General features: G+C 31.6%; 1 protein-coding gene across 15 annotated transcripts in view; it reads right to left on the reverse strand.

The window, feature by feature from the left end:
* The window catches only part of LOC113550476 (dystonin), a 74,359-nt gene that overhangs the window by 8,610 nt on the left and 40,934 nt on the right, over positions 1-24,815 (reverse strand). For 8 of the 15 annotated variants that reach the window (XM_026952327.1, XM_026952331.1, XM_026952323.1 and 5 more), the window contains 37 exons: positions 23,812-23,975; positions 23,621-23,736; positions 23,438-23,541; positions 23,159-23,374; positions 22,702-23,090; positions 22,430-22,637; positions 22,002-22,370; positions 21,345-21,815; positions 21,000-21,275; positions 20,597-20,944; positions 20,273-20,533; positions 19,989-20,203; positions 19,686-19,836; positions 19,341-19,424; positions 19,010-19,240; positions 18,091-18,167; positions 16,776-18,015; positions 16,149-16,295; positions 15,059-16,083; positions 11,062-14,800; positions 10,665-10,991; positions 9,764-10,409; positions 8,149-9,671; positions 7,936-8,090; positions 6,876-7,701; positions 6,588-6,811; positions 5,982-6,522; positions 5,705-5,902; positions 5,336-5,629; positions 4,970-5,253; positions 4,661-4,714; positions 3,384-3,461; positions 2,989-3,160; positions 2,782-2,899; positions 2,358-2,587; positions 2,120-2,237; positions 194-330 (listed from right to left, as the gene is read on the reverse strand). In XM_026952327.1, coding sequence (XP_026808128.1) covers positions 194-330; positions 2,120-2,237; positions 2,358-2,587; positions 2,782-2,899; positions 2,989-3,160; positions 3,384-3,461; positions 4,661-4,714; positions 4,970-5,253; positions 5,336-5,629; positions 5,705-5,902; positions 5,982-6,522; positions 6,588-6,811; positions 6,876-7,701; positions 7,936-8,090; positions 8,149-9,671; positions 9,764-10,409; positions 10,665-10,991; positions 11,062-14,800; positions 15,059-16,083; positions 16,149-16,295; positions 16,776-18,015; positions 18,091-18,167; positions 19,010-19,240; positions 19,341-19,424; positions 19,686-19,836; positions 19,989-20,203; positions 20,273-20,533; positions 20,597-20,944; positions 21,000-21,275; positions 21,345-21,815; positions 22,002-22,370; positions 22,430-22,637; positions 22,702-23,090; positions 23,159-23,374; positions 23,438-23,541; positions 23,621-23,736; positions 23,812-23,975 — 15,756 coding nt within the window. Of the gene's footprint in view, positions 1-193; positions 331-1,386; positions 1,468-2,119; positions 2,238-2,357; positions 2,588-2,781; positions 2,900-2,988; positions 3,161-3,383; positions 3,462-4,660; positions 4,715-4,969; positions 5,254-5,335; positions 5,630-5,704; positions 5,903-5,981; positions 6,523-6,587; positions 6,812-6,875; positions 7,702-7,935; positions 8,091-8,148; positions 9,672-9,763; positions 10,410-10,664; positions 10,992-11,061; positions 14,801-15,058; positions 16,084-16,148; positions 16,296-16,775; positions 18,016-18,090; positions 18,168-19,009; positions 19,241-19,340; positions 19,425-19,685; positions 19,837-19,988; positions 20,204-20,272; positions 20,534-20,596; positions 20,945-20,999; positions 21,276-21,344; positions 21,816-22,001; positions 22,371-22,429; positions 22,638-22,701; positions 23,091-23,158; positions 23,375-23,437; positions 23,542-23,620; positions 23,737-23,811; positions 23,976-24,815 lie in introns of all 15 variants that reach the window. The other 7 variants (XM_026952338.1, XM_026952334.1, XM_026952336.1 and 4 more) reach the window with 6 other exon arrangements.

Consider the following 24,815-nt stretch of genomic DNA (forward strand, 5'->3'; position numbering starts at 1 on the left):
AATAAGTAAAAAAGCCAATATTTCACTGCACACATTATATTTACTGCACGATGCAATGACTATATAAGGCCAAAAAAGTGTTTATAAAGTATATTTAAGTACAGTCCGTGCTTTCTTACTTGGATATATAATAACAAAATAGTATATATATAATATATACTTAGTTATTTGACGGATATATTAGTCATTTTACCTTTGTGATCGGACCGGCAGTAGACACAGACCGCTGTTGTTGCGCGTTGTGTTTCGGTTTGAATGCGGACATGCTCTGTGATACGCCATCGGCCAATATGAACTGCTCACGGAGTTCGATGTTTGTGCGTCCTTTGGCTGTGAGTGCGTAAAGGAAATGAAAAGGTGTGATGAGAAGGATAAAATTGTTAAAAAAAAAAAAAAAAAAAACAAAACAAAAACAAACAAAATAAACAAACACATCACAATATTAAAATAGTGAAAAAAAAAACAAAAAAAAACGTTAATGTGTTAAATAATAATAATAACAATAATTAAAATTAAATCAAATATAAAATAAAAAACCAAAACATATTATTAGTACAACTAATAATATTATACTATATAATATATATAGATATATGAAGCCAAACCGGATTAGTGTCCTCACGCCAAGTTAAACATTCAGCGCGTATAAACTATTATACGTAATATTTATTAATATTAAATTATTAGCATGCTAGTGAGCGGTATATATTAAATTTAACTTTGCAGGATACGTGCATAGGCGAAACTATTGGATTTGTGTATGTTATATTATATTTACTGATAATTGATATATATATATATATAAGGTGTAACTACACTATTTGACAAATTTATATATATATATATTATCAGTTTTGTCTATATTTTGGTAGCGCTGAAAGAAATGTCTATATAAAGACATATTATATAGAATATATAGTTATGCAACATATTATATTATAGCTATATATAGTTTCGCTTATTTGAACACGAGTACAAGGATTTCAGGATTTATGGGAAGCGGCTATAAACTCGCTACAAATGCATACGAGTGATAATATGCGCGAAATACGTGACACAAAAACTATATTGCAAGTATAACATCATATTTAGTGTATGCATACTATATAAATCGACGCAATACCTGTAAATTCTACGAAAAACGTATTCTAAATGCGTTACGTAAGTACTTAATTAAACTTTTAAAATATCATAAAACACAGTGTCTGACGTCGACCTTGTAATAATATACCTTTTTGATAGTTGAAGAAGGCTTACGGTACGCAGCACAGTGTACCGCCGAGAAATACAAAACAACAAAACGCAAAAATAAGAAAAACCATAAAAAAATAACCACGTGCATCGAAAAACAGGGTTCAAAAATATGTAACGACATAGCGATCATACAGTTCAATTGGACTAGGCTGTAAGGACACCACGGTTCGTGTTCTTCAGGCACGAATGGGTTGGGCATCGGCAACATTTCAACTAGACTCGACCAAAAAAATAAATCAAAATCAAAACGAAAAAGAAAGAATAATGAAAAACCGAAACCAAAAAAAAAAAAAATCATAAATATAGGAAATGATGGACAAGGACAAAATCAAAATTTAACAAATAAAATATGAGAAACAACAATATCATAATATTATGTTAAATTACGTACTTTGGAAACTAAAATCATATTCAATGTTAATGTATTATATATAATAGTATATTATATATATATATATATATGTATAATGTACACATGCGTTTGAGTTAGTATGTATAGAATATACACTCGTTTAAGTCCCTTTTACTTTCTCAAGAGTTTGTTTTTAATAATTATTAATACAGTATCTATTTATATATTGATATTATTTAACATATTCTTTTCTGTTTGTTAACCAAATGTATGGTATGTATATTATGTTTACCCTTGTACTAACGAGGCACCGGTTAAGAGATACTAAAATAACAGTAAAATTAACTTATTAATTAGTTATTATTAACATACATATAACATATATAATTTAATTATCAAAAAATTACCCAACCATTGGTTAAAGATTAATCGAATTACTATTATATATATATTTATTTATATGTATTTAGAATGTTTGGTGATAAATGATAATACTGTTAACGAATTACTCACCTCTGCACGGATCGTTCTTAACCAAAAATTCGTCGAGAGCGACCCAACCGCCGCCGACACGTACCATAACGGTCGACCTCAATATGCGGACTAGACGTAATTTCTGACTATCACCGAACTGTATAGAAAATTAAAATGAAACACATCAATAATCACAGCGTAAATCCTATAATTATTATTGCGCAAGTAACGCGATAAAACAAAAAATCCTTCAAAACTTATATTATACACCCCGTACCCGGTATTTTCCTTCTCCAACTTGGAACACTCTGAATTTCTGTCGACAAGTACACAGCATTACCAGCCTCTTAACCTCATCGTGTATCTTCTCGGCCTCAGTGTCGGGTTTCTTTTCTTCCCAGTCGGGTCGCAATGCGGCTATGAATTCTTTCCAGTCGATCAAACCAAGTTTGTCATGATCGAACATGTCAGCCACAGCGTTCATTTCCAGTTTACTTGTATCAAATTCTGTTTAAAAAAAAAAAAACGCGTGTATAAGATATAAATTAATTAGACAATTATAATAAGCACGCCCTCCAGATTCACAGCCTCACAGACTTTTTCCTCATAATGCACAATTTATTGATAAATTGAAACATACCAAATAATATTAGACTCAAACATTTAAAATGCATACTATATATTATCGACTGTTAACTCACTGGTTTTCATGATTCCATCGATGAAGTCATCTCTCGGTATGAGACCATCATTGTTCTTATCCATTTTCCTGAATAGGTCTGTGAGCCGGGATTTCTTGTGGTTCATAAACTTCAGGAACTTCAGACAGAAATCAAAAGTAATTAATAAAACACAAAATTGAAATATACAAATATTTTATTTGTTAATTTATTTTAATATTCACTTACTCGTTTTCTCCATAGATCCCACGAGAAGTTCCTTACTTTCTCGACTTCTCTCAAATAATTAAGATGTTCCTGCAGACGACGCTGGCGTTCCCAAGCCATCAGCCATACGGTATGCCATTTGTCCCAAAGCTGTCGGCAACGCGCATTGCGTAACAGCGGCTCTTCCACTTTACTACAAGTAGAAGTAAAATAGAAAAATATTATGTTAAAATCTATACGAAATTTATTCTACACTAAAAACACAACACAAACATTAAACTAGGCTTCTACATTTTACAAAGAGTACAGAAAAGAAGAATACAATACGGTACTTCATAATAAGTAAACATAATATATTTATATTTGTATAAAATATATATGGAAAACCTATAAAAGTGTAGACATTTTTAGCTTACCTTCCTTTGGCTGGGAATCGAGGTCCAATATGTGGCAAATGATCCATGGATTTATCTCGTATGATTTGACTGCCCCGACTAAAAAGAAAAAAAGAAAAGAACATTTTAATTTTTGATTAAGATATAGCAATTTTAATTTAAGCCCATAAAATAAAATGCATAGATTAATAAATATAAGTTAGTCAGTGTAATTTTAAATTTTAAATTGTCAACACTAATAAAATTGATAAAAAAAAGTTTTGAAAATATTGTAGCTTAACAACAGCGAATAAATTCAATGATAAAAAAAAAATGATCTATAGACAATTTTGGACAACAAGGTATAATACCTTTTACAGTATGTATTTATAATAAATAGAACTTGAAAACGTAAATACATTTCAGCCAATGTAAAATGCGTTAATAATTATTATAATATGTATGCATGTGCATAAACAAATATCAATTGATTACTGAAACTTATGTATCCAAATTAACCCGAAAGAACTTTTCTTTCTTTCTCGATTGGTATTTTAGCCAAAAATCCGAAAAACCGAAATCTTTTTTCCGAACAAAAAATAATAATTGTTATGACTTATAATAGAAAAATTAAATTAATATAATACTCAACAATTAATCGAATAAAATGAGAAAAAGTTAATAAGTTAAAAGAAAAACTATACTTGGCATACTAGAAAAACATGGATCAAATAATGTGTCAATAATAATAATAATAATAATAATAAAATAGATAGATTTAATGTATTTCGGAAATAATCACACTTAATTTATTCTATTTTATTCTTTAATATAAAAAAATAAATGTGAATTCTTGTGCCCCGAAACTGACAAAGAAAAATATAAAATGAGATAGATAATTAAACAGCTTAAATGAGATCCATACTTAAATAGTATATGTCCACACACAGAATGAAACTATTTATTTTTTATATTTGTTTTTATAACAAAAGAGTGGTCCTAATAGATTCTAGTGAGAGCTTAAGGATCATGTTTTTTAGTACTTGAATACTTTAATTTAATTTGATACTTATCTTCTATATTTTTATTAATACGGGATACTTATACTTAAACATTTGTTATTGTCTTTTTTTGAGATAAAATTTGAAGTTTTATTTTTCTGCTCACATAATTTTAAAATTAAATATACTTAACATGCAGTAATATGATAAATTCAATCACTCATTTTAAATATATATTAACATGAATATTTAATCACTTATTATAAGTATCAATAAAATTACAAAAATATGTATGTGCATTGTGCATTTTGTACCAACCTTTGTCTGCGTTGATCACTTAAATCATGTGAACTGCCAGCTAAGTCCTCTCGGCTGAAAATGTGCAAAAGTGCAATCTTATGAATATTAAATATTAAGCGTGCAATATTGTGATATTTATGTGAAGCAAACATAAAATGAAAATATTTCTATAACACAATAAGCTCTAAGTAAACAATCATGCAACTGAAAACTAATCATGAATAAGATTTGAATATGGTTTTTAATATACTTTTTTTAAATTAAGATAACATAAAAATTATTAAATATATTAAAAAATATACATTAATAAATACTGATATAGCAAACCTCATAGTAGATATTTTCTTAGCTGATGGTTTTCTTCCCACTGGAGCAGCAGGTTGTTTAATTTTGCACACAGTGTCCACTTCAGTTTGTCTTTTGGAGGTGCTTTCCATGAATTCACGATGTTCTTCTATCAGTTTTTCAACCACTTCTATACTGTCTGGTAGAGGTTCAGATTCAAGATCCAACAATCTGTTTTCTAATCTAGTCAACCAGGAGAATAATTCTTCTAGTAATGAGTCCAAGTCTTGAAGAGACTGCAGGTGTTCAACTAGTCTTTGCTCACGCTAAAAATACAAATTATTAATTAACAATAGTAGAAACAGTTATTAACTTGACTTGTTTTGATAAGGATGTTAGTTATTTTACTTGTTTAGCCCAAGTCCAGACTTCTTCCCATCTAGACTGAATTATAGTTATCCAGTGCTTGATCACGCCAACTGCATCTGGATGTGCTTTTTCTAAGATCCTTTGAGCCAAAGTAACGGTAGAATCTTTTTCATGTTGTTTATCAGACATTTCTTCAATGAACTTTCTATGCTCATTTAATTGGTTTCTTGTTTCTTGTTCATTATCTGGTAATGGACCAATGAACCTTAATTTCATTTCTGCATCAGATAACCATTCTAATAGTAAATGCACAGACTTATGTAACTGTTCTGCCTAAAAAAATTATAAACAATTTCAGTTAATTATATAAATTTATAATTCAATGTTTCTTATATTTATTTTTATTACTTGTCTTAATGCATCTTCAAGTCGTTCTGTTCGTTTTTCGCACAGTTGGCTAGTACGATTCCACAGGCCTTCTAAATCATCCAATTGATTTTGGATTACAGTACGGTCAGCATTGTTGGCTTTTGACATTAGATCTTTACCAGTTTGTCTTACAGTTTTCATTTGTTCATAACGCTTAGATAATGTATCTTCAAATGCCTAATAAAAAATATTAATATAAATTATATACACTTAATAAAATTCAATGTTATTCATAGTATTTAATTAAATTATTTACTTTATGCTGTTCAACTAAAGCCATTACTGTATCCAAATCTCCATGCACTGGTCCATCATCTGTTAGTCTTTTTTCAGTTTTGCGTAACCAATCCAAAAGAGCTTCCATAGCATCTTTAAATTGTCCACAGTACAACAAAGCTTCTTCCAACTTCCTTTGCCTATCTACAGATTTAGTGCATACCAAATTCCACTTTTCTTTTAATTCATTAATCATTTTGTTTAAGGGTTGTTCATCACTCTTAGGAGCTTTTTCTTTCAATGCTTTGCCCATTCTCATTGTAGAGTCATATGTTGCTTGTTTACCACTTAAGGCCCGTTGTACATCTCTGTGTTTCGCCAAACGCTGTTTAATACGCTCTGGATCATTACCAACACTGGCATCTTGGGTTAACTCATCCAGATTTTTCTCTGCAGTAGATAACCAATCCATTAGGCTTGACCATGCTTCATTGAACTCACGGGCTTCCTTATAACCATGATCAAGTGCACGAGTTCTTTCAGCACTCTTTGACACAACACGTTCAAAGCGATGTTGTACACTAAAAATACAAATAACAATTTAAACTAAAATTAATTTTAAAAATAACATTAATACTGATTTTACCTGATAAGTAAGTTTTTAATGAGTATAACATCTTGTTTCTGTGAAAAGTACTTCAGATGAGTTCCTTTCTTGTCCAAATGAAGCATTATTTCCCGATGGGAGCTGACATCTTTTTGGAAAGTCTTATGGTCTTCAATTTGTGTCAAAATGGTAGCCAAAATACGAGAAACTGGTTTCAAGTTAGATAATGTTTTCTCAGCATCAGTCAACCAATCAACAAATGCCTAATAATTATAATAAAACAATATATTTAAAATTTTATTAAATGTGTATATTTATCAAACATACCTGTAAAGCATTATGGAATTCAGTAGCTTCTTTAAGTGCAATTTCTAATTTGATTTTCTTATCATTAGCTCTGGCAGTCACACTATCCCATCGCTGTTTTAGGGTTTTTAAGTTTTGCTGCAAATTTCCAGAATTAGGTGATTTTTTCAGATATTCTTGACCTTGAGCCAAAACAGTTTCCACTTTTGGTCTATTAGATTCTAGTTCATCATATACTTCCATGAAGCGTTCTAACTGTTCACTTGCTGTTTCAGGTAAGCCACCAACAGGTTTTGATGTAGCTATCACACCATCAACTTCACCTAGCCAAGATAGCAAATCTTGAATTTCAACAGCAAACCTTTGGGCTTCTTGCAGTGCATCTTCCAATTCCAACTGCCGATCGGCCGCTTTTTGTAATAAGTCTCTCCAGCTTTTGTTCAGAACATTAAGCTTATCTTGAGTGGAGTTAGCTTCAGCAGATCCTTTTCCATTTTCAATCAATTGTCGACCAGCATCATTCAAAGTGTCAACACTTGACTGATGGGCATGAATGTCATTCACCAATACTTTTAGCTTAGCAAGTTCAACTTCTAATAATTGGGAATCACCAGCAACAGGTTTCAAATCTTTGTCTAATGTTTTATTAGTGCCATCAATCCATGCAAGAAGTTCTGCCAATGCATGATGGAATTGGCCTAATTGTAAAAGACTGTTTTCCAATTGACGTTGTCGTTCAACAATACCCTTCAATAGATTTTCCCATCTACGGTTCACTTCAGTTAATGGTTGTTTGAGAGCAGCTGCCTGTTCAACTGTAGTTCTTTCTGTAAGCTCTTGGGCTTGCCTAAAATGTACAAAAAATATATAATTTAATATTTTAAACAAATATTGAAGTATTTATATCCATATTAATTTAGAGCTATTACCTATTAACACTTCTATAAAATAATAAAATCCATTGTAAGCGGTAAAAAAAAATACATATGTTAATTATACAATATAAATACCAAATTACCAAGTACTGATCATTAATAATTATTTTTTAATATTTTTTAACATAGTTACTGATTGTAATTACCTATTTAAAGCTTCTACTTTAACCATTTGAGGGTCAATATCAGATTTAAAGTTCTTAAGTTCGCCAATTTGATTTTTGACAACTTTAATGTCTGTCCCTAATGGTCCTAAATTGGCAAATCTGCGTTCTGCTCCATCCAAAAATTTGAGTAAATCCTAAAAATAATTTGTATTAAATACTATTCACGTTAAAAATTGTATTAATTATTCATACTTGTAAGGTTTCATGGAACTCCATAGCTTTTTCCATAGCCTGTATCAAATTTTCTTCTCGTTTAGCAAACAATGCAGTTACAGTTTCCCAAGCATTATCTAAGTCTTCAATATGTTTCTTAACTTCAGGCTTATCAGGATCTCCACACACTTTCATTAATTGTTTACCACTTGCACGGCATTGGTCTACTTCAGGTTTGGTCTGATCAATTTCAGCTTTAATTTCTTTTAAAGCTGCTTTTTGTTGTTTTAATATAGCTGGTTCTACAGCTGGTGCATCTTGCGAGTGTAATGAATCCTGCAAATTTTTTAGTGTACCCATAACATTCTGTAATTCTTCCCAGAACCTCTCAGCCAGTATGAGAGCTTCTTCAAGACTGCGTCCACGATCATTAGTTGCCTCTTGGACTTCATTCCACAAACTGTTCAATCGATCTAATTTACGTTTAATGTCTTTGACTGCAGGATCTGAAGAATTTGGAGCTTTATTAATAACATCATTAGCTGCTTTTTTCACTGCTTGGAATGCATCAGCACGCTTATGTAAATCTTCAACAACAGCATCGTTTTCATCTTGTTGGTCACGAATTTTGGGAGGATGAGCAGATATAGGTTCAGCACCAGATACTTGTTCGGCAGTATTTTGTAATGCTCTCAACATACCTTCCAATTTATCACTAAATTGACTGGTTTCTTGTAATGCTTTTTCCAGAGCTTGTTGCCTTTGCCTAAGTTCAGATCTTAGTGCTGCATACCTAGCATTATCACTGTCCATAATGTATTGGATTTTCATTCCCTCATCATCGTTACATAATCTGATTAGAGCTTCACCAGTCTTATTCAGTTTATCCACAAGTGGTTTATGTTCAGCAATAGACTGTACAAACATTTCATTTTTATCTTGTTGCTGAGCAATAATTTCTGGTCTCAAAGCAGGCATAGCTAACATTGATACTTGTCTCTCCATATCATCCAACCAACCAGATAAATCAAAATGTGATTCTTGGAAATGTTGGGCAAGAGGTAGAGCTTGTTCAAGTATACTTAAACGTTCAGCACTTAATGATGATACATGATCCATAACTTCACGAAGATCTTCCATTTTTTCACGCATGAGACTTGTATCATTGCTTTGTGTAACTTCTCGTAAAACTTTTTTAGCCATAGATAATACATCTCTACCACGTCCTTTTTGACTCGATATGTCATCATTGAGTGCCTTATGTTCTTTAAGTTGAACACGAATAATATCTACTTCACTACTTGGTGGTTCTGCGTCTCTTAATTGGTTATCTACTTCACGGAACCAATCTAATAGGTCATCCATATCACCAATGACTTCAAGTGATCGTTGTTTAGACAAGTGAATACGCTCAGCTTTTCTTTGAATTTGTTCAGCAATAGCGTCAAATCTTCGATTATCTCTCGTAACAAGGCCTTCAATTGTTGAAGCACCTTCGCCAGGAGACATTTGGCACAACTGTGGTCCTATTTGATTAATATTTTCTAATACTGGACGGAATTCTAAAAAATAAAAAGTTTATTATTATTTAAATTTATTTAGTTGTATTTAAATTTAAAAAAGAACAATTATATATAGCAGTAATCCTATATACCTTGAATGTCAAGTTCTAGATTATGAATGTCTTCTTCTTTAGGTTCTGCAGTTTGTAATTGAGATTCAGCAGATAACATCCAATCACCCAAACGTTTATGAGCATTATGGAATTGTTGTACGAGTGGCAACATGCTTTCTGCATTCTTTAATAAATCAGTACCAGCACTAACCAAATCATTGTAACGTCTCTGCAATACATCCAACTTATCCTTTAACTGAATGGCTTCGTCACTAGTTATGTGCTTCATAAGTTCCATGCCTGCATCCACAGTTCCATCAACATCTGATTGGTGATTTGATATTTCTTCACACAGATCTGCAATATCCTCCATTTGTTCCACTAGTTTGTCTGTATGCACAGGTAATACTTTGTATTTGCCTAAACGTTTCTCCATGCCTTCCATCCATGCTTGCAAATCTTGATAAGTTAATACCAGGTGTCTAAGGCCAGCACGAGAGTCTTGTAATAGTTGTCCCACTTTATCTGAGGTATTTACAAGTGCAGCATAACGATCAGCTGTTTCTTGGATACGATCTGCTACTCCAGATGCCTCATCTTCACCAACTAAAGCCATTAATGTACTAGCTACTTCAGTCAGATCGTGGAATTCAGGATTTTTGGATAGAATTTCATTGTGTAATTTCTAAAAAAAAATAAAATAAATTAATTAGATGAACTAAATAAAGTGAGAAAATTGTAAAAAATATTCATTTAAAATTAAGTTATTATTATTAAATCATGGTATCTCAATAACATAAAAGTATAAATGTATTGTTTGATAAAAAAAAAAAAAAAGAGCATAAACAATATGCTTTAAGCTAATTATTAATATCTAGTATACCTACAATTCCTCTACTTCATTCCCATAAAAATAATGATTTGATTTAATTTTACTCACACTATGTTCTTTAATCCTTTGTTGTATTTTTTCTTCATCTGTAGGAATAAGTTCCATGTCCTTAATTTTTTTCTCGCTTTTATCCAACCACTCCAAGAGTGGTGTAATTTTTTCCAAGAACTCTTTAGCCACTACCATAGCTTTTTGCAAATCGTCCATGCGTTTTGTAGCACCACGATCCAAATTATCAAACCGCTGAGATAATTCTTTCAATTGTATTTCAATTTCCTTGCGTTCTCTAGGATCGACATTAGCTGCAACCTCATTACCCATATCAAATATTGATGACAATGAATTTTGACGGTCAGCTAACATTTTCTTTAAGAACTAAAATTTTTTAATAAAAAATTAATATATTATTATCAACCCAATAATAATTATAAATATATATATTTACTTTTTGTTCTTGTAGTTGTGCTTTTACCACCTTGTAATCTGCTGATGGTGGTTTTTGATTAGATACTAATTCTTCTGTATCAGCTAACCACTTAGCAAATCCATCTAAAGCATCTTGGAACTTGCCAGATTGTAAAAGTCCATAATCTAGTCGCCTGTCCCTCTCATTTAATTTTTCTTTAAGTGCATTCCATTTATCGTTCATTTTTTCCAAATCCTTTTCTAAAATACCAGTGTTTACACCTCTGGCAGCAGATTGTATTAATCTTTGACCTATACCATTAACTTCATTGACTGACAAAATTAGTGGTTCAATGGTGTTTTTTCTGAAAGAACCAAACTCTTGTTGTTGGAATTTAATTGCCTCCACTTCTGATCCAATTGGTTTCAAACTTTTAAACTCATCAGTTGCATGTTCTATATCTTGAACAACATTATCATGCTTATTCTTAAAAGCTTGTAGTCTGTCTAAAATATTTTCAAGATCAGTTTGTCTGTTTGATGCTCGTTCATCAAGTTTATTTAATAGACGTGTCAGTGATTCAGCTTGGTCACGCATAGAAGTAGAATCTTCTAAACGTTGGCCTAATTCAAGCATTACTGTGACATCATCTCCAGCTCTTGCAATTTTCTTGATAAATTTGTCTACTTCATCTAACTGTCCAGTAACAGTTTTAATATCTCGACCGGGTGGTTTTAATGAGTCAAATTCAGCTTCTAAGTCATTCAAGTTTTTACCAAGAGCTTTAACTTTATCTGCATATTGCGCCAATGCAGTCGAAGCTGAAAGTAATTGTGAACACCTATCATCCAGTTTACCTTCTAAATCGTCTAATCTATCCATAAGATTATCAACATCGTCCTGTAATTTCAATGAGTCACCAACACCCATTTGAGCAGCTTCTGAGGCTAAGTCACCAGCTGTTTGCCTTAGACCTACCAATGGACCTCTTAATTTCTTAGCATCTTCTCGCAATGCTTTAATTCTTTCCAACAGTTTTGGATCACGTGCAGCACCTCCAATGGAATCATGTGAAGCAAGTTTATCTTCACAACGTTGTAATGAGTGTTCAGAATCTCTAAGGTTGTCAGAAAAGTCAGATAACTTTCTAGAAATGTCTTCTAACCATTGTGTTTTTTCCATCAATTCATTGTTCAATCTATCCCATCGAGTTTTGATGGTTGACAGTTCTTGTTTTACAAGTTCTTTATCCACATCACAAGAAGAAAGGAACGTTTCTCCTAGGGTTTTGACATTCTCAAACTCACCAGAGTGTTTCCAAACTTCATTTCTAAAAGCAGACAGTTCTCTCATTTGTTTATCCACGTCTCTTTTACTAAAGCTGTTTGGTCGAATAAGTTCTAATTTATTTTCAGCTTGAGCCAACCATGGTGTGAAGGACTCTTGGGCTCTGTAATATTTTCTACAGTGTTCCATGCATGTTTGAAGTCTGTTGTGGCGGTCTACAGCTTCTTTGCGAAGTTTGTCCCAGTTTTGTTGTATTTTGTCTAAATCACGTTGCAAATTACGAGATTCGTTACGTTGTCCAATTCGGGATAACATATCACGACCTTTATTCAAAAGCATAATTACTTCATGTTCTTTGTGTAATACTTCTTTGTAAATAGGCTCATACTGAGAAACTTGTTGTTGCAGTATATCTTTATCAGCGGATATTAATAGACGTTCTGTAAGACTGCCCAATTGATCAGACAACCAACCAAGTGTCAGAGCACAAGTAGCTTCAAATTGTCTACCATCCTTCAATGATCCTTCAATTTCAGCTTTTTTATTGTCTAATTTCTTTTGCAAGTTGTTATATTGACGATTAATAGCAGCCAATTTCGCTTGAATATCTGCTTTACAAGCTGGGTCATCTAATACATTACACAAATGATTTCCAGCATCTTCTAAATCAGCTAATAAAGGCCTTTGGCCTTCTAATTGTCTTTCTAAGTTTTGTATTTTTCTAAGCCTCTCTTCTGGTTCCTTATCATAAGAAATATCATCTAATTGATCAGAAATATTTTGTAATGCTTCAGTTAAACGAGCAAGACCTGCATCAAATTCTCGGGTTGAATCAGCTGCTGCACCAAGATTAGATGCTCTATCTTCTAATTTTCCAAGTAAATCTGACCATTTTTGTAAAATTGCTGTTAATTTATTAGAAAACCGTTGAGCATCCGGAGAGTTAGGATCTGGTAGTCTATTGAGTATGCTTTCGCCAACAGATGTTAAATGAGTAAGTTGAGGTTGTTGAGTTCTAAACTCTTCTCTTAACACTTGAATTTGCTGAACTTGACTTTGTACTATTCTAGAATCTGACGATATTGGACCCAAGACATTTAACATACGTTCTTTAGATCCTAACCAGTTCGAAAGATTATCGTGCGAATCATGAAAATCTTTTAAGTCTTCAAGAAGTTGTATACGATTCTTACAAATATCATTTAAGTTCTTCCAACGACTAGTAACATTTTGAATGTCATCATGTAATTTATCCGCTCCTAAAGAAGTTGGTTTCTTTTTTAATAAATCATTTACACCAGATTTAGTACTATCTAACAAAGATTGTTTTTCGTACATTTCTTCAAGTACAGCTCTAACTTGTTTTGCTGCTTTATCAGACTCTTCTTTAGTCAGTGGAATACTTTCTTTTGGTAATGATTTTTGTGTTCTATCTAAAAATTGATTTAATATTTTCATATTTTCAACCAATTTTCTGACATCGTCTCTAATTGTATCCAATTCATTTTGCCTGTCTGATATTTTTACACCTAATAAATTATATCTGTTATTAATTTCATTTAGTTCTTGTTGCACGGGACTGTCATCTAAACCATCTTCAATTCTATTGTATGTGAAACTTACAACTGAACTTCTTGGAGAATCCCTAGAAGTTTTTCTTAAAGAGTCCAAAGAATAGCGTTTAGTAGGAGATACTGAACTGCGTCTTCTTAAAGAATTGGTAAGACTAGAATCATAAAATGTAGCCCCAAGGTCATTAAGTTTGTCAATAGTAATACTATAATCACGATGATCCTTCGAAATTGGTTTCAGTTCATCAATTTGATTTTTAATAATATTCATGTCTACAGCTACACTTTCTAATTGATTAACTCTTTTCTCAGTGTTATTTAACCAAATTAATACTTGATCTCTTAATTTTTCGTATGCTTGAAGTTGTTCTACTTTAGCCTTAGATAATCTCTGTTTATCTTCTAGCAGTTGATTCAATTGTTTCCATTGGTTTTCCAATCCTTTAACACGATCACGTACAGGAGGAGTATCGGTCACATCCTTATTGTTAATGAGAGTTTTTCCATCACGTATTGTTTGGTCTAAGGCTTGTCGTTGAGAGTCTCTTTGAGCAATTAAATCGTCCAACTTATTTTCAGGCATATCGTTGAAATTGTCTAATGCATTTGTTAACCATTGTTCAAGCATTGCCGCTTGGCTATTAAATGATGACAATATTTGATTGATGTCATTTAATAGTTCACCTCGTTTGGCAGTCCTATCCAAAAGCTTTTCGAAACGAGTCATAACATCTTTTAACTTGACTTCAATTTTTTTGGCAAGTCTGGGATTGCTTGAATTGATCATTAACTCTTGTGTAGAATGTGCGACACTATCAACACTTGCTCTATGTGTATCAATATCTGACTGCAACAATCTGTACTCCCGGATTTGTTCAGATAAACGATCTGTATGCAAACTTACTGGTCTTGTTATATTCCTAAAAATATTTTCATTTCATTAAAACATGTAAATAATTTAACTAAAAGTTAGTTATTACTTGTTAAGGAGAACTAGAATAGTTCCTAAAAACATTTCTAAAGCTCCAATAATATTCATTATTTTTTCAATAAAAAAAAAATTAAATATAAGATAAATGATGAAATGAGATACTAAAATTAATAACTTAAGAGCAACAGGTTAACAAATGGATTGTAAATTGAAATTAACTTAAAATAACACAAACAAATAAACTTACTTTAATGTGGCTTCAGCGTCGTTTAACCAATGGAGTAATGAATCCAAAGCATCTTGCACACTATGTGATTGAACTAATGCAGTGTCCAATTGTGATAGTCGATCAGCTAAACCATTACATAAAGATCTATACTTATCTTCCAATTCATTAACTGGACCTTGAATAGCCTCAATTTCTTTGATACCACTTTGACCTTCAAGTGACCTAATTAAGCCATCTGCAGCTTGCTTAACATTTTCAATAAGTCTAGCTTGTCCCAAAAATTCATTGTTCAAAGTTTTTGTTCGATTGAATTGATCTTCGAGAGCATTCGGATCAGCACCAATTGGTTCATTAAGAATTTTAATAGCTCTTGGTTCAGCTTCTCTAAGCCATGCCTTAACAGCATTCAAGGCGTCTTTATATTCTCTTTGTTTAGAGTTAAGTCCACTTAATTTATCTGCCAAAGCATTAGCTCGTGCTAGTAAATCTTTGTAATTATTAGTCACATTGATAACTGTATTTTTAACCACACTGTCTTGTGACGATACTGGTTCGATGTGATGAAGTCTTGATGGTAAACCAGTTCTGAAATCATTTAAGCAGGTTAGATATTCTTTAGATTCATCAATGAACTTTTGGGCTGCCATTGTGATAAAGCGAAGATCTGCTTGATGTGAAATAACATCAGACACAAACTCTCTTGTAGATTCAGTTGACGATGTATCAGCAAGTCTATTTATATTAGCTAATGCACGTTCTTTCTCATCAAGAGTACGTTGAGCTCTATCCATCCACGTAGTAAATGTAGTAAGTTCAGATTTAAATTTGGATAATTCATCTTTAGCAGATATCAAGCGACGTAGCAGTTTATCAGTACGTTCATTTGCATGGTCATACCGCGATTTAAGAGATTTACCTTTCTTCTCAACATTATTTATTTCTTCTCTAGACAAGTATTCACTACCAGTAGCAATTATATGACGCACTTGGTCCAAACATGTTGTAATAGGACGTAACTGTGAATCAATCTCTTCTTTAATCAGCTAAAAAATATTTGTACATAAATATTATGTTAAATGCATAATGCAAAAATTTCAAATATCCATACTTTTAAAATGTTTATTTGATTACGTAGTTGATCCAAATCTTCTTGAGCTATATCTTGATTTGCAATTCTGTCTTCAATTTCTCCAATCCAGTTTAAGTATTCTGATAATGTGTCATCGCAAAGTTTGTATTTTTCTGCCATGGCTTGCTACAAAATAAAATTATTGTTATACAAATATCGATAAAAACCATAACAGTTAAAATTTAAAAAAAAAAAAGTTAGTGCAATTATAATAAATTTAGCATACAGAATATTACTTTTAATGCATAAAAATTAAAAGCCGATTACATCTATAAACTAATTTTAGTTTTTATTGATTGTTGTTTTCACTTATCAATTAGTAAAAATAAGCCTTTAGAAAAAAAAACATACAACATTTGTTATAATAACATCACAAAAATAATTTTGTTAGGCATATTATACAGGCAAAAAATAACTGGTATAGCTTTCTAAAATAATCTGGTTGTCCTGAAAAATAAAACACAAACACAAAAGCAATCAAATAAGAAAATATAAAAAAGCTTAACTCATAAAAAATAATTTAAAAAGATTTGTTGACATAACAACTTGTATAATTTTAAATTACAATACACCATGCATGGCATACAATTACATCATTGAAGTTACCAAGGTTATTCCTGTGGTGCTTGATTCTAGTAGTGATACAGGTAAAGATGGTACATTTCTACCCTCATTATGCATAAAATCTTCCAATTCTTCTTCCGTTATTGATTCTTGTACAAAAAATTGAGGTCTCATACTATTAGATCGTTCAACTTTACGTTTACCACCTTTAACTTCAACTATTTCAACAGGTGAGGAGATATATTCAACTGATGATGGATCATATACAAAGCTTTTTTCTATGGCTTCTTTCATTGTACTACCTTGGTAGTGGCCAGTAGCATCTAAAATATCTTTCTTCAGTGCTTGTTTTAATGATAATGATCTTGGCTTAATTGGATCAGCTACTACAGCTGAATCTGGGTTAATAATACGCATATCAATGCATTCTTTAAATGATACTAATCTGTCAGTCCCAGGTATAATAAAAACACCAGATTCAGGATCAAATAAATTTTGTTTAATTGCTTCAAATAAACTCCAACCTTCTGTTGGCAAATCAGTCCTAGGATCATCTTTAATTTTTAAAGCGTCTAATGTTTTTGTCAGTGCAACTTTCAAAGCATTTTTTGGTTTGAGACCATTAAGTTTTGATAAAAGTTGTAATTCATCTTCAGCCAAATTAATTTTATCTATGTTTCCTTGATGAACGGCGTCGAGTACAGTAATTTCTTTTTCATTTAATGTGACTTTTTTATTTAACACTTGAAACACCTCACCCCTAACCTCACTCGAATTGAGAGTTTCACTAAAATCAGCATTATATTCTTCATTTTTTACCTTTATCCTTTCAACTGGTCCTCGTTCAGCATCCATTAACTCCTTTTGAATAGCTTCCAGCAAAGTCATTTGTGGTCTGTTATCACCAACAACACAAGGTCCCAAAAGTTTATTTGCTAAACCCTTATCCACCAGTCCTTTTTCGACAGCTTGCTCAATAGTTACCCAACCAGACTTTGAATCAGGTTGAGTAGCAATACGACCAGTTCGTACATCTAATACTCGCAAACGAATTGCTTCGCCTACTGTTAAAATTTCGCCAGTTTTAGGATGAACAATTCCTGGAGCATTAATAATATCATCATCAAGTCCAGTTGCCTCTTCCATACGTCGACGCAATGAACGAATATCTGCATCGCCATTAGATTCAACAGTCTGGGTAGAATGTTGATTACCCATTGCAGATGATTGGTGATTTATATTTTTTGCTGTTATAGTTTCGTCTATACCATTTGTCGATACACTAGAAAAAAAACACAATACAACTTTAATCATACAACTACAATAACATACTAAGACTACAGTATCAAGTACTAACTCAGGAATTGTATCATATATATTGAATTCAGTTCTGAATGTACGCAACGGCCTAGCCTCTAATGTCTTCACATATTCCTGCAACATTTATTTAGACTAATCATTTCTAATAGATAAATTGATAGGTTTAAAGCCAAACCTTGAGCAATTTTATACAGTAATAATATGTTGCTTAATAACTTCAAGGGAATAATAATCTACCATTTTTAATTATTTGTAGTAAAAACTAAAAGTGCAAAATAATTGAAAAGAGGTGTGTTACTATGTAGGTGTAATCAACGATACTTAAAAAAATATTTGTTTTCATACACAAGAGTATATAATTAACACAATGTATTAATATAAATTTAAATTGACTTATGTAAAAACAAAGTAGTTTTATTTCAAAATTGCTATATATAAATATTTTTATTTTAACAAAAACAGATTATTAAATTTAATTATTTCTATTGTTGAGAAACAAACATTTTGAAATATGACTTTCTGTTTAGGTTCTATATAAATATATAAATATCAAAATGGTTTAAAATTATAATTTTAATTTATCTTTAAGCATATACTGTTATTTTTAAATTATCTGATATAAACACAATATATTTAATGAGATATAAATAAATAAAAAAGAAAATATATGCATCCAAGATAAATAATACATATTTTTTAAATTTTAATTATGTTCATAATTGAAACATTTAATTAATTTTATATTTTACACAACATTTTTAAATACCCCTTTATTTCTAGTTTAATTGCAAATTAATTGTCATTTTATTATTTTTTTTTTTAACTTTGATACTTTGTTAAAACCAAATAAAATAAAAAATACTAATTAAAGACTTAGAGATTAATTAAGATTAAACAAACATTTATAATAATAATTTATCCTACGTTTTTAACATTATTAAAATAATTTTACTCACTTGTAACTCAAGATCATCAGTATTGACTAATGCTAGATTTTTCAACTGGTCAATCAGCATATTCAGCAATGCTTGAAATCTATGATTGAGCACATCAAGTTCATGAGACACAGCCAATTCACCAACACTGGGATCCATATTTTGGCCTTTATTATGGTTGCTGGCATCAAGGCTTGGATGAACTTCATCTACCAGCCACGCACAGTAATGTTGAAGTCGTAGGTCATATATCTATTTGCGGGTTAATTATACGCATAGTCTTTGTTATGGTCTGTTAAATGGTTATCATAGCAAATTTTAATTTATATTTTATGTTAAAAAGCATCGTTACCTTAGCTTCTCGTATAAATCTGCCACCGTCCACATTGACACTCTCAATTGCTTTAGTACGTTCCTGCACCTTGTTATACAAAGCCTACGAGATGTATTTGATCAATAAATATAAAATACTTTGCTCGGGCCATAAGGCTTTACTTGGATAATGTAATATACAGATAATACAGTATACATTTATGTTATATTAATATTTAATACTATGCAATATATTAAATTATTATGAATTATTTATTTAACATGCAATGCATTGATTGAGTTTAAGTAATATACAGTAAATGACTCACCATAACATATTATATTTAATTAATTATGGCAGCTTCATATATTTATATATACTTACTTTAGTGGTTTCAGTAAGATCTCTTGCTTGCATTTTTAGAGGTGCAACATTGTTCAATTTAACGTAGCTCTCATCAATGATTTGAACTTCAGACTGGTACGAATTTTTGTATTTATTCAAAAGATCGTAAGCTGCTTCACAGCTCTTGAGTCTGAAAGAACAAAGATATACATAAATTATAATTGTAAGATATAATAAACAAAAAGTCTTTGTTATGGTAAATCACGTATAAGATTATCAATTTCTTTTATTATATAAATAAATATTTAATTGATTTAATTTTTAAATTATTTATTTTTTTACCTGTCGACTAATTGACTACAAACATTATTCCATCTACTTGTAATACGATTTACATCACTGTCGAGTCTATCCAAATCATGATGAGCAGTACGTGGTAAGTGGTGTCTAGATTTTTCTGTTAAACGTCTAGTGTTATGTTTATCTTCAACCAACTGATCAATGACCGGCTGTTGAAGAACAACATTTTTTTGCAATGCTATCAGATCTTGATGCACCTTTATACAATCATATACATACATACAAATACTGTGAATTTAAATGCAAAATCAATCAGATGTACTTACTAATTTTAAAGCGGGTAATTCAGATGGCATTTCACCATAGGATGCTAATTTTATTTCAAAATCTGATATAACATTGTTTGTTTCATCTAATCCAGACAAAGTAATTTCTGCACACTTAAGTCTTTCAACATAAAGCTGAGATAGATTCCATAACTGATTCCATTGGTTCAAAACCTTATCATGTTTAGCTTGTAAAGCTGCTGTCTTGTTTGGAATGTTTTTGAATGTAGCTTGCATAGCTTCTACGTCTGGACCCAAGTTCTATAGCACAAATAAAATTATTATTATTATATTACATAATTTAACAGATAATTAATAAAATACCTTCAGTGATGTTTCAAAGTCTTTGTGTTGAATAACCAAATGTTCCAGAGTGTCCATATCTCTTGGTATAGGGGCACTCAACCTGGTATTTAATGTATGTTCATATTCATCCAATGAAATTTGGATAGATTTAACTTGATCAGTAAATATTCTGGTAAGATTTTTACTGTCTTCTTCAGCTTGTGATCGTCGTTCGAATTCATCAAATAACCTGTTAACTTCATCCATTTCTCTCTTGAGTCTTCTTAGTTGAGGGTCAGCTGGATCACCTTCTCTTAACAACTTATTAGCGTCTTCATTTAATGCCTTACGAATAGCATTACGTTGATCAGCACCCATGGCCAAAAACTATGAAAATAAAACAAAGTTAATCCTATTCAAAAAATAAAAATATGTTTATTACTTGAGCTAAATCCCATCCCTTGACAACTTTGATTGTAGCAAATATCATATTTTGACGCATACGCAATTGTTTACGTTGCCATAATGCTGTTGAACGATCATATGCTCTACGCAAACGATCTACAGAATCTAAAGCTTCTTGATCAGGAGGAGGTATTAAAAATACAACACCGGGAACATTTGAATCATCAGTAAGATTCATTCCTCTAGACACTCTCCATTTGATTCGTCCAGAATTATCATGTAGCAACCATTGAGAACCTTTTTCAACATTAATCTAAACAAAATAAAAAATTATTTTTAGTACACATAATTATTTATACATATCATTATTTTGTTAACATACCCCATTTTGTTTGAAGCTACAAATTGCATTCACTGGTATAGGTCTAGTAATTGGAAGTCTACGTTGTTTTAGTGGAACTACTTGCCTAGATCGATCTTCAAGTGTACCGATCACTTCACTGAAATTATTTAATTCTTCTCGGAGGTCTTGCATACCTTTCAACAAACGTTCTCCTTCATCCAAACTAAATTCTGATTGGCTAAAAACAGAATTTAGTAACTCATCTCGTTTGTTTAACCAATGTTCAGCTTCTTTAACATCAGCATAGAACTGATGATAGTAAGTAGCATGCTTCAGATGAGTTTCTAAACAAAGAGTTAACTGGAGTAACCAAGTCCATTGTGTTTGTAATGCAGATATATAAGCTTCAATACACTTTGATGCTAGATGACCCTGAAGAATCAACGCTTCTCCGCGATCTTGGACTGAACTTAATTGAATTTCTCTTTTCTCAAGTTCTGACATTAAAGACTGGAAAAATAAATAATATATATTTATTATACATAAAATAATTAATGAGCACAAATTTAATCAAAACACAACCTCAATCCCTGATCCAAATGCATGCTTAAAAAAATATTTTAGATTAAAAAATGAATAATAATAATTAAAATTAAAATTAAACCTCTTAATATTATCATAAATACTAAATATTACCTCATAATATTGTCGAATTGATGGTATGTTTAAATCTTTATCACTCCAATCACGATTTAATTCAATTTCTTCTTTCTCGTTGAGCCAAATAAGCTGATTTGTAGCTGATTGCAAGAAGTCTTGTAATGTTTCAAGATCAGATAGCCGTTTATTAGAGAAAGTAACTAGTTCAGCATAAACCTTCTGCAATGTATTCAGGTGCTGTGAATACAGGGATAATTCATCTCCATGGAAATTACTCTTAGCGTTTATACAATGCTCAACTTTAGTATGAAATTGGTCAATTATTTTATGTTCACGCTGGTGTTGGTCTAAAAGCGCTTGGACACTAGGCAAATCTGAACCATACTCAGCCTCCTGTAATTGTTTCTAAAAAAACATAAAATTAAATTAGAATAAAACAAACCAAATTTTCAAATGTATTTTACCAATTTGTTATTGCACCAATCAATACATTCTTGTAATGAACGGAAATGAGTATTGGTATCGACAAGTCGAGTTTCCAGAATGGTTCGTGTTTGTTTGGTAACTGTACGTTCTTCTACAATTGGAAATGATAGAGTAGCCAAAGGAGTAAGAACTTTTGAATGCAATAAAGAACGCAAATTCACCCATCTCTGATGCAGTTTTTCTACCCTAAATAAAATTAGAAATGAGAATTTAATAATTTGATGAATAAAATCTAGCTTAAATAAGTTACCTCTTTTGTAACTCAGGTGCCTGCACATATCGTCCTTCTCTGAGTGCTTGTACATCAACAAACAATGACTGAATAGTATCTTCAGATAAACGTAACTCAGTCTCCAGTTGATCAGCGTTGTGTTTTGCATCTAATGGATGAAGTCTATCTGCCCGGCGACCTTCTTCCACAATTCTAGTTTCCAACTCATCCAACTTCAAGTCTGTGCGCTTAGTTTCACGGTGAACTTTTTCTGCTAATCTTTGTAAGCGTTCAAGACGTTTTATTTCTTCCTGAATAGCAGAATCTCGATCTTGATATGACATCATCAAACGATTCCAGGTACGGTCAATAGCATCAGCTTGTAATTCGGGTTCAATGTCATTTTCGCCAACAGCCTCAAAATATTTCTATAAATAAGAAAATTCTATAAATGTTTCTATCACAAAACACATGTCATATATATATATATTATTACTTGAAGTTCCTTATATAAATGGACCAGGTGTTGCTTTTCACGATGGCGAGGTGGAAGTTCTTCATTACGAAATTTAGTAGAATCGGATGCTAATTTTTTCATTTCAATAAGTGTCGATGGGAAATTACGGTCAGACATTACAGATAGTTTTTCACGCATCCAACGGTTCAATGATGAAGCAATTTCACGATATTCCCCAGAACGTTGTTGAGATTCCTACAAAAATATAAAAATAAAATAATAAAATTTTTTAAAAAAAACTATTACATTTTTACTAACAGAATCATAAAGAGGGTGCAAACGCGGAGGCTCCGGGAACACTTCGTGTAATGACGATATGTAAGTAATAATTGATTTTTCATCAATTTCGTGGGTGTCAACGTCTGTAAAATAAATTTAATAATAATTAATTTATAAGCTCAATATTAATTTAATGTTGCGAATATTGCAATACACACTTACCTTCGGGATCCAATAATCTGGTAACTCCATATTCTCGTTCTGCGATGTAAAATGCAGACTCCAATCGTTCACGAACATTTTTACTTTTGACATTGCGCCAATCGACTAAATCCGGTCTGTGGTCAGATAATAAATATTATTTATATTTTCTTCAACAATAAGACAATTTTTTCCCACAAAAGAAATATTACCTATTTCTATGTATAATCGCGTTGAATGCCATACCATCCCGCCAAGAAGATGTGAAGTCCGTCACTCGAACACCTGGGTATTTCGATGTTGATTTGCGAGCCCATTTCAATAAAGCGTCACGCGCCGATACGTTCGGTTCTTCACCGACCACAATGTCCGATATCTTTAAAGAAAAATAATAAAAAATAATAACAACAATAATAATATAAACGTAAAAAAAAAAAATAATAATGAATATATCGAAAACCACGCTATTACAAGTCGACGCGCGTATTAAATGTCCACATAAGGTTTCTCGTCCCACCGGAGGCAGTTCGAATTACCCATATTACACCGGTGCCATATACATAATTGTAAATATAGTAATGTGTTTTTTACACAGAATAATAATAATAATAATAATAAAAATAATAAAAATAAGACAATTATTATTAGGGTCAACAATGCGCACACCCGCCGACAAAAACAAAATACAATTCGGTATACGTGTTTTTTACGATTCGACCGAGCCACCAGTCTTCTCCTTAAATGGGCAGTAGGTTCGGTCTAGAGGCCGTTTACAACACATTCTCGCCCATGTCATTTATTAGTAGGACAAATTATGTGTTATTTTATTCTTTGATTGAAATTATCATTTAACCGAACTATCGTAAAGTAAAACACATTTTTACTCATGAAGACGATTCTAAGTCAAAACTTCGGTCCAAAACAGAGAAAGAGAGAGAGAGGTGTGTGTGTGTGTGTGTGTGTGTAATATGTATATGTGCGCGAAGAAAGAAATCAAAAATCAGGTCACCATCATTATGCGCGTTTGAAGGAAATGTGCGGCATGCAAAAGAAACCATCCATGCGTGCCCTGATCATATAGTCATGTTATTCTTCACTATTACGGCAGCAGGTACAAAGTAAAACATAGACATTATATTATTGTATGTAGATACTACCCATATTAACTATATTTCAGTCAGATGATGTACAGAACACAACTGTATACATTACAATA

The sequence above is a fragment of the Rhopalosiphum maidis genome, chromosome 1 (genome assembly GCF_003676215.2).
Source record: "Rhopalosiphum maidis isolate BTI-1 chromosome 1, ASM367621v3, whole genome shotgun sequence".
Taxonomy (NCBI): domain Eukaryota; kingdom Metazoa; phylum Arthropoda; class Insecta; order Hemiptera; family Aphididae; genus Rhopalosiphum; species Rhopalosiphum maidis.